At 40.1% G+C, this 10,851-nt stretch overlaps 2 protein-coding genes across 41 annotated transcripts in view; both read right to left on the reverse strand.

The window, feature by feature from the left end:
* The window catches only part of LOC115786625 (protocadherin gamma-C5-like), a 365,072-nt gene that overhangs the window by 47,871 nt on the left and 306,350 nt on the right, over window positions 1-10,851 (reverse strand). The window contains exon 1 of one of the 40 annotated variants that reach the window (XM_030738880.1): window positions 7,987-10,515. The exons of 38 other annotated variants lie outside the window; for them this stretch is intronic. In XM_030738880.1, coding sequence (XP_030594740.1) covers window positions 7,987-10,404 — 2,418 coding nt within the window. In that variant the 5' untranslated portion in view covers window positions 10,405-10,515. Of the gene's footprint in view, window positions 1-7,986; window positions 10,516-10,851 lie in introns of those variants that run through there. One more of the 40 variants, XM_030738906.1, reaches the window with a different exon arrangement.
* Window positions 5,011-7,447, reverse strand: LOC115786637 (protocadherin gamma-A11-like). The gene has a single exon (XM_030738933.1). The coding sequence runs from the start codon at window positions 7,409-7,411 to the stop codon at window positions 5,144-5,146; it is 2,268 nt and encodes a 755-aa protein (XP_030594793.1). The 5' UTR covers window positions 7,412-7,447; the 3' UTR covers window positions 5,011-5,143.

A 10,851-nucleotide genomic window follows, 5' to 3' on the forward strand; every position in this document is an offset into this window, starting at 1 on the left:
TAAAAATTTTGTGTGGTGAGTCATATAATAAGTAATTTCTATCAATAGTCTTATGATGCAGAGTGAATAAGAGTGTGTAATTTCTATTAATTTAGATAGATATATAATCTGTTGTGTGTGCACATAAACTATTATATTTCTAAAATTGTTATAGAAGAATGTCATGTATCTATGTCAGCTTTGGGTCAGGGAGGGATTAAGAGCTCATCAGAATGTACTGTAACAAAAACCAAAAGACAGGGGAAAAAAGCAAAGAAATGCAAAGCATGATGCAAGTTTTCACTTTATCATATCATCATAAAATAAAAATAAAAATAAGGGCTGTATTTTCAAAGAGTATTAAAATGGAGGCTATAACCTTAAATGATAAAAGGCTGGAACAAATTAACTGTCAATCAAGAGTATAGAGTCTGAAGTATGAAACAATAATAAGCTCCAATGTGTGTATGAGAGAGAAAGAGAGAGGATGGAAATTCACAAATTTAAGAATGATTTTTCTTTGAGAAAAATAAAAATGAAATATTTTTGGAATAACTAGGAAATAACGCTACCTTTCGATTTATATATTGACACTACACAGTCTATTGTTACAGGTAGTTTTACCAAAAATATAAATTTTCAATAGTATTCACTAAACAGTTTGTGTTTTATTACACAATTATAAAAGAAGATAGGTAAAACAATCACCTACTTCTTTTAACTGAAGCACAGACATGCTTTGATACTATGCAACCATTTTAGCCTAAATGAGAACATCAGTGTGATCATTACTGAGGGGTAATAAGGAAACAGATGACGCCAGTAGTATATGAAAAACAACCAAAATACTGCTCTGCTGCACAAACTACCACTACCCTCATAACAACAGCAGGGGGCCTCATGGCGATGCCGAGCCAAATCCATGCCATATAAATGAGATTCTTTGCACTGTGGCCCCATGTTTGTCACAGCTGATACGTGTGATGAGTGTCTTAGTGGGAGAGCTCTGAGCTTCTAAGACAAAGCAAAGCATCAGCTGCTTTTCATTAAACCATTATACATGAAACTCTACATTATATAACCTCACCCTTAAACCCATAAACACATTTTGAGTAATAACACAAGATCAGTGTTGCTCAGATAGACAAAACAGGTTAGCCAGGATGAAAAAAAAAATGACAAAAATACACCAAAATACTGTTGTTCCTTTTATAAACACACAGAAAATTTCACTGAAATAGGTCATTCTCAGTTCAATTACACTCATCAGGGACAGCAGTTTGCTGAAATAGGGGGGTGAGAAAACACAGGGCAGCATAGATTAAAACAAATATTGCAAACAGCCATGACAGCCCTCTCCCCCTCCCCTTTCACCATCATTAGCCACCCCAGGTCTGAGGATGGTGCACCTATTTTCCCAAAATAGGGGTGTTTCCTTTCCTCCTACTATCAACAAATCCAAAGAGCCAACAAGTACCAGAGGCTGCATCTGCTGCTGAACCCCTGTGGCATCATAAAAAATGGTACAGTCCTGCCAGTGAGTCAGCTTGTTGCTATGGTAACACATCCCACCTCCTTTGCTTGCATCCCACCCTGCTTCCTGCAGCCTTGCAGGGATGGCAAAAAAAGGAGCTGGAAAAACAACATGGAGGATGAAGAGGACAACTGAGGAGGACTTGAAAAATAATGCTCACACATGTGCACACGTAGACTGATAATAAGTCCAAATAAAGCACACATTTATAGACTGGGTATAAAAGAATCTAATGACAAATGGCAGAAAAGTGGGACAAAAGAGATTTTTCTTTTCGTCACAAACATGGCAGCCAAACACAGAGATGAAATGACACCCAATGGCTTTTGATTTCTTTTTATAGACAGGACAAAATGTCCTACATTGAGCAATCTTCCTCTCCCTTTCTCTGTGTGTCTTTTTTCCCCCTCTGCAGCAGAGTGGTGCAGCTGGAGAGGGGGAGGGGAGGGATGCAGAAAATGAGATCAGGAGGAAAAAGAACGAGTGCTGGAGACAGAATAACAGTGGCCATCCACCTTCAGCTACAATTTCATACCACTTTAATTACAGTTACTAAGTCAATTCGAATGATCAAAATAAATGTATATGTAATTTCTCTGGCTGGATGCCAAAAATAATCATACTTGAATTTTTAAAGAATATTCTCTAGTATCTTAGTTGTATCCTGCAAAGGTTTAAAGGTGCATACTTCTATAAAGCGACATATCAACTTTCCCAAAGGGACAGAACACACCAGGTAGTGAGAGTATTATTTACTGGAGACATGTACATGTTATTGTTTTCTCTTTAAATATCATGCTCTGTATATTAAACTGTATGCCTGCCAAAAATTAATTATGTCACACTTTAAAGTCCCCAATAACCAAGATATCTGGCATATAATGTAAACAAAAAAAATACAGTGAGAGAATTAAATATTGTGCATCATCAACTTCAAAGACAGCAGACAATGTGTTGATAGACCCACAGGCATAAACATGGGCACACAGCTGCTCACCAGACAGCTTGGCAAGGAAGTCAAGGCACTAAGAAGCAGGATCTGTGGGAATCACGAGTTTCTGCATGTGATTAAAGTTTTATGGCCAGTAACAAGTTTATCAAAGTAATGACCGGGGGCTTGTGTAGGCTTTAAAATGGCTGATGGCAACTTCAAGGTAGGGATCTTTTAAAAAAAAAAAGAGAAAGATAAAAGAACATACTGATGCGCTAAAGGGTATGAAATTGGTTGAATGATTTAAGTGGTTGCAAAGACATTACGGTGAGCTTTGACCCCTAAGGAGACAAAAGAATTTATGGAACTCAATAAAAAGCGCCACCACTATAAACTAGAAAGACATAATGATGTAAACACAGTTGAAAGCAGGTAAAGCAGACACAGATGTAGGCATATAATGGAAGACTGCTTCCAGTGGGTAGGAAGGTTAACACAATCAACCTAGGGTTCTTCGAGTTTTTGAACTTGTATTTTCACATGCACACACCCTGACCACAATATAGACTTTGCTGTAAAAGAACAAGCAAACCAACAAAAAACCTATACACCAGCCACAGAAAACAAACAATACAGATCCATAGCTTTCATTTGGAAATGGACAAAATGGAGCAAACACAACTGCTGAATCTCCTCCTGAATATCCTTAACCACGTGTTAATATTAAGTCACCACCAATGCATTAGCCATAATATTTAAAGGAAGCTTTATGGGCTCCACATCTAAAGAGAAGTCTAATTTTCACCAAATGTGGAAAAAGAAAGGAAATTATTATTTTTCCTCACCACAGGCACTATAATAATTACAGGGTTATTTGTGCCAAGTTGTACTTCAAAACACAGCACAGAGTTTTCATAGTCAGGTAATAATCCCCCCCATAGAGGGTCATGTAGGAAACAAATCTAGTCTATTACTATGTAACTTATACTGGCAGTTTATAAGATACTGAAAAATTTATTACAGATTAAGTGAACTGCTAGATTTAAATATAATCTAGGTCAGTTATCCTGTGTAATTGCAGATGTTCAAACACTTTCAGCCTCTTTCCTGATCACTAACATCCCCTTGCCATTTGTTATATAACATAACTATCTCTGCCTGTATGCATTTGCTTCATTTCTATTTATTTTCCATCAAGACATATTTCAGTCTGTGTTCTTTACAGTGCACTCAGTAAATATAGCTTGACATAATTGTTTCACACTGTTTTCACCTTATTACGGCAGACAAAGAGGGCTGCAGACTAAAATGGCTGCTGTACTTCACAAACACAAATGCTGCAAAGAGGATGGTGAGACTGTGCCGGTTACCACGTGCTTCTTCCCTTCCCCCGCTGCCTCTCTCTTCCTCTCCATCCCCTCTCATCCTCCTTAGAATAAATAGTGACTGTTCCCTGTTCACCTATAGCACATTTTAAGCCATTAATCATTACATCATCTTTTTGATCATATTTATTGATTTGAAAGAACTCATTTTGTTATATTCAAGAGGAATTCCATCCTCACTCCTTTTCTGTGTATGTGTAGCCCAAAACCCATGGCTGCAAACTGTTATGAAGGGAACTAGGTCACTGAAAAGTAGTCCACTGTGTGGTTGTGTTTCTCTATGAAAGCAATCTGTAGCAAAGCTTTAGCAGGGATGATGCCCTGAATTATTTGTCTTTTATTGTGCCTTTTTCATTTTTCTATCAAAGTGCTGACGGTCATCACAAGATTATCTCTGATACAGCACATTATATCTTCCTTTTCAAAGTAAGGGGTCTCAACGTGGAAAACACATTGTTACTTGGTTTGTTTGCACATAACATCATGTTTCACTGCAAGATGAGGCATACATTTGCCAGCAGTAGCGTATGCCCAATTAAATCAAATAATTAATGCGATGAGGAAACAGCGGAAATAAGATGTAAATGCTAATTCAGGAAGATGAATACAGTATCATAAAGCAAAGACAAAAGGTATGTGACACAGTAGACTTTACAGAACACAGTTAAAACCACACAGGTAAATACAGGCACAGCCTTTGTATTGAACATTATTCAGTAACAGTGTCAGAGGATGTGCACTAAGTATATGGTAAATTACTGATGTATTTTCAAAACAACTAAACAGTATCTGTTTAGCCTTATAAAATTTACCAGTCAAGAAATTGCTGCATGTTAAAAAAATCCACTGTGAATTCTTGTGCAAATAGAAGGTGTAGTGGGAACTAATTAATTAATGTATTCAGTACAGTCTTAAATGCCCATTTTCTGAACCATCCTACTACATGATGCAAAATTTAATTTTTATACCCCTAAACAACTATCTGTAATCACTCAGCAACAGAATATGTAGAAAATGCACATAGACACCAGCTGACCACTTTTGGCACAGTAAGGATTGAAACTGATTAGACCTTTTCATATAAATACAGTACCAGATGTATCCAAATAATAATGAGCAGTGGCTAAACTAATAAATATATGGGAATATGGATTTCCAGTAGGTCGTTATCTCACCTCTGTGGGTATATTCTCTGACTCTGTTTTATGCCTTTGAACTGTCCTGGTAGCACTTTGGTCAATACTCAGTGTGCTTTGGCTGAAGGGTCTGGAGTTCTTAATATCACTCATCCGAGAGTCAGTAGTTCCGTAGACCTCATAACTGAACCCCTGCTTCAGCGTACCGGTGCCCCCTACGTCTGCGTAAAGGGGCGGGTAATATGGAATAACAGGAAGATTCCCGCTGGATTTGTAAAAAAAACCGCTCACGTCTCCACCTGTAGACTTTCACAGATATAATAACGACTAAACACGTAATGAAAAGGAAGGAAACTACAGCCAGAGCCAAGACTAAGTAAAAAGTTAGGTTGTCATTGTACTCCTTGTCGTGTGTATAGTCAGTGAACTCCGACAGCACTTCAGGGAAGCTGTCCGCCACCGCCACGTTAACTGTGACTGTAGATGAACGAGAGGGCTGCCCGCTGTCCTCCACTGTAACAGTCAGTCTTTGTTTCATGGCATCTTTATCAGTGACTTGGCGGATAGTTCTTATTTCTCCATTCTGTAAGCCCACTTCAAACAGGGCCCTGTCTGTGGCTTTCTGCAGTTTATAGGAGAGCCAGGCGTTCTGTCCAGAGTCCACATCAACAGCCACCACTTTAGTTACCAGATAGCCCACATCTGCTGAACGAGGCACCATTTCAGCCACCAGAGAGCCACCAGTCTGGACTGGGTACAGAACCTGAGGGGCATTGTCGTTTTGATCCTGGACCATTATTTTTATAGTTACATTGCTGCTGAGTGGAGGAGAGCCTCCATCCTGCGCTTTGACGCGAAACTGGAACTCTTTTGTTTGTTCATAGTCAAAGGAACGCACAGCAAGTATCTCTCCTCTCTCTGCATTCACTGAAAAATAAGCAGAGGCTGACATGCCATTCAGTTGATTATCCTCAAGAAAATAGGAAATGCGCGCATTACTACCATAGTCCATGTCGCTAGCTTTGACAGTGAGGAGTGGCATACCAGGTGAATTATTTTCAGTGACAAAAGCGGTTAAAAATTGTTGCGGGAACGTCGGGGCGTGGTCATTTACGTCCGATATTTTTAAATTAATAGTCTTGTTTGTGGAGAAAGGTGGGAAACCCCCATCTACTGCGGTTATTGTTATATTATATTCTGGCACTGTTTCACGGTCCAAAACATCATCAGATATCAAACTATAAAAATTAGGTGCTGAGGACTTGATTTTGAAAGGCAAATTTGGGCTAATATAACACCTAACTTGACTATTTTTACCTGAGTCCAAGTCTTTGATGTTGAGCATTGCTATGACGGTATTTAGAGGCGAATCTTCCGGTATGGGATTGGAGAAGGAAATAATGCTAACTACAGGGGCATTATCATTTTGGTCGGTCACGTCAATTAACACCTTGCTTGTGTCCGTAAGCCCTCCTTTGTCTGTGGCTTCAATATCTATTTCATAATGTTTAGCTTTTTCGTAATCTAAAACACCAGTTACAGCCATTTCCCCGTTGTGGGGGTCTATAAGAAACAGGGATGATGCCCTACTGGTATGCTGTGAGAACGAAAATGTTACCTCTTCATTTGTTCCCTTATCATTATCAGTGGCGCTGACTGTTAAAATAACAGTGCCCTTCGGTGCGTTTTCAGGAACCGTAACCCTGTAAACAGACTGGCTGAATACTGGCGCATTGTCGTTTGCGTCCAGAACAATGACGTTTATTTTGACTGAACCCGATTTTTGAGGATCACCGCCGTCAAATGCTGTCAGAGTTAATTTATGCTCTTCTTGTTTTTCTCTGTCAAGAGACGTGTGAAGAACCATTTCAATATATTTTGTTCGATCAGGCAGAGATACAACGTTCAATTTGAAATTAGCTGTAGGATTGAGTTTGTATGTTTGAATGGTGTTCATTGCTACATCGGGATCACTGGCACTCTCTAAAGAATAACGAGCCCCCGGTGAGGCAGATTCAATAACCTGGAAATTGTATTCCTTCTTAGAAAAATACGGAGCGTTATCATTGATATCTAAAATCTCTACATCGATTCTGTGTAGCTCCATAGGATTTTCAAGGATTATTTGAAAATGAAGAGAACACGGAGACACTTGCTTGCACAATTCTTCTCTGTCTATCCTTTTAGCCACTACCAAAGTCCCTTTATCTGCATTCAGACCAATGTACTCACTGCCGTCCTCGGTAAATATCCTAGCCCGCCCAGATTTCAGTCGCTTAATATCCAAACCTAGATCTTGAATTATATTCCCGACAACAGATCCCATTGCCATCTCCTCTGGTATAGAATAACGGACCTGACCGACAGCCATTTCTGCGACGCTGATGCAGAGAACCAGCGGCCACAATGAAAATTTATTTTCGGTCAAATAACAAAGAACACCCATCGTGACGAACAGCTTCACAATATCCGAATGGGGTGAAAAGAAACAAACACGGTGGAAAAACTGACCAGATATTTGATCATAAGTTAACAGCTGAGTACTGGGTGTGTGGTTTGTCAGTTCAGCTCCGATTAAAACAGAGCTCGAATAAAGCACCAGACAGACGAGGGAGGACCTTGCTGAGAAAGAAGGTTTGATTATTCTCATATTAACCAACAGCGGCACTTAGGGACGTGGAAAGGAAATGCAGAAATAGATAGACAGACAGACAGACAGACAGACAGATAGATAGATAGATAGATAGTGTCTCCATCCATGGTGCTGAACATTAAAGTACTGAAATTGAAATTCCAGATAAATTCGAACCTCGAGAGGACAGTCTGGTTCATCCAGGATGCTCTTTTCACTCTGTATCTGTATTATATTGATTGTAAAATATAAAAATTTAAAGAATTTGAAACAATTTGAACTGAAAGTGACTTTTAACATATTTTTAAAAACGTCGCTATCCGAGGTTCTGAAAATAAGATGCAAGGTCATTTCTCGACAATACATTTGAACGGCTGGACAATTCTAACCTCCAGAGGAGAGTCTGGTTCATCCAGGATGCTCTTTTCACTCTGTATCCGCTGCATCGTCTCTGTAGAACTGGGGTCCATTATCAGCACGTTCTGACTAATAGCTTTTCCGAACTTACAGTCACTCTTTCTGGAGTCAGTCGTCCTGCACACCTCGTAATTGTACACATGGGGGAGAGTCCCTGTCCCCAACGTGTCTGAGTAACGTGGTGGATAATATGGAATCACAGGGAGGCTGGAGTGATACAGGATGCGAGACTGTCTCCACCTGTAGATTTTGACTGATATAATAACTACTAAACACGTGATGAAAAGGAAGGACACAACAGCCAGAGCCAAGACTAAGTAAAAAGTCAGATTATCATTGTACTCTTTGTCGTGTGTATAGTCAATGAACTCCGAAAGCACTTCAGGGAAGCTGTCCGCCACCGCCACGTTAACAGTGACTGTAGCTGAACGAGAGGGCTCCCCGTTGTCCTCCACTGTAACAGTCAGTCTTTGTTTCATGGCATCTTTATCAGTGACTTGGCGGATAGTTCTTATTTCTCCATTCTGTAAGCCCACTTCAAACAGCGCCCTGTCTGTGGCTTTCTGCAGTTTATAGGAGAGCCAGGCGTTCTGTCCATAGTCCACATCAACAGCCACCACTTTAGTCACCAAATACCCCACATCTGCTGAACGAGGCACCATTTCAGCCACCAGAGAGCCACCAGTCTGGACTGGGTACAGAACCTGGGGGGGGTTGTCGTTCTGGTCCAGAATCATTATTTTTACAGTCACATTGCTGCTAAGAGGAGGAGAACCCCCATCCTGCGCTTTGACGCGGAGCTGGAAATCTTTGATCTGCTCATAATCAAAAGCGCGCACTGCATGGATGATTCCACTATCAGCACTAACGGACACATATGAGGAGACTGGCACTCCGTTAATGGAGGAGTCCTCCAGTATGTAAGAAACGCGGGCATTCTGGTTCCAGTCAGTGTCTGTGGCTTTCACTGTGAATATAGAGAGACCTGGTGTGTTGTTTTCTACAATATAGGCCTCATATGAGATCCTCTCAAAGACAGGCGCGTTGTCATTCACATCTGCGATCTGTAAGTTGAGAGTGACGCTGCTGGAGAGGGAGGGCACGCCTTCATCAGAGCAGGTCACAGTTATATTATACTCAGAGGCGCTCTCTCTGTCTAAATCACTGTCTGTCATTAAACTATAGAAATCACTGGTTGTAGACTTCATCACAAAAGGGATATTGTCATTCATTGTGCACTGGACCTTGCCATTTTCTCCGGAGTCTGCATCCTTAATATGTATCATTGTCACAGTAGTACCGGGCTTCGCGTCTTCTGTTATCACATTTGATTTAGACATTATATGAATGTCAGGTTTATTGTCATTCATGTCAATGACATCAATCGTCACTTTACACGAGTCAACTAGTCCTCCATCATCACTTGCACGAATGTTTATCTGAAATGTTCGAGCTTTTTCATAGTCAATTTTTCCTTTAAGCCGAATTTCACCATTTTCACTGTTCACTTCAAATAAACCACGGGCATTATCTAATATACTGGAAATGGAATAAGTTATTCTACCGTTAGACCCATGATCCGCATCTGTTGCAGTAACCGTCATCACAGTGGTTCCTTCTGGCGAATTTTCTCTTATGGAAGCTTTATAAATTGACTGTGTAAAAACAGGGGCATTGTCGTTAACATCTAAAACAGTGATTAGAATCTGCATTGTTCCTGTCATCTGCGGCTCCCCCCCATCCAGCGCCGTCAGTATCAAAGACAGGTGTTCATGTTTTTCTCTGTCAAGAGGTTTGTCTAAGACCATTTCAACGTTTTTCGTCCCATCTGCTTGATCATGTAATTTAACCACAAAATGCTCTGATGGTTCAAGTTTATAGGTTTGCAACCCATTTAAGCCTACATCAAGATCGACGGCACGATCTAAAATGAATTTAGCCCCACGGACAGCGGATTCGCTAATTTTAAATTTGACGTCGTCCTTTTCAAAGGCGGGTGCGTTATCGTTTACATCTCTTATCTCAACTGTCACACTGTAAAATTCCATGGGATTCTCTAATATAATTTGAAAATGCAAAGCGCAAGGTGTTGTTTGCCCACAGAGCGCCTCTCTGTCGATCCTATTCTTGATGAGGAGCACTCCTCTGTCGTTATTCAGCTCAATATATTCGTCGGTGTCTGGAGAAAAAATACGAGCTCTACCCGATTTTAATCGCTTAACATCTAAGCCGAAATCTTTCGCTATGTTTCCAACTAGAGAGCTTTTTGCCATTTCTTCCGGAATAGAGTAGCTGACCTGTCCGAGCACCCAGCTGAGAGAGAGGACCGACAAAAAAAATAGTACTTGCCCTCCCATTGTTCTGTCTGACGATATCCCAGTGAGAACCATATGTGGATGCTATGGACGTTTCTTCCCAAATGCAAAGGTCAAAGCTGATTTTCAAACATATTCCCAATATGTAAAAGGGACACGACGTCCTGGTTGTCCAGTAAATCGTAGATGATGAGGGTTGCTTCTCTCTCTTCCTCCCTCTAGAATAAAGACATGGTGGGAGGTACAAGAGTCTGCGGTAAATCTAACACAGACTGGCCAACAGCGGCACTCTGAGTTCATAAACTTACATTGCATTTTAAACATTAAAAAATAAACCGACAACGTGAATGGCAAACATTTAGTAAGTCTGTGGCATTGGTAGAGTTTATGTTGATAAATGACACAGTAATTAATAAAAATGTTTGAAATATAAGATTGTGTCGAATGGATTGTGTGAACTGTATTGACTGTAAAATACAATCATTTAAAGAATTTGAAAGAATTCAAACTTAAAGTGACTTT

Source organism: Archocentrus centrarchus, chromosome 10 (assembly GCF_007364275.1).
Source record: "Archocentrus centrarchus isolate MPI-CPG fArcCen1 chromosome 10, fArcCen1, whole genome shotgun sequence".
In the NCBI taxonomy this organism is placed as follows: Eukaryota; Metazoa; Chordata; class Actinopteri; order Cichliformes; family Cichlidae; genus Archocentrus; species Archocentrus centrarchus.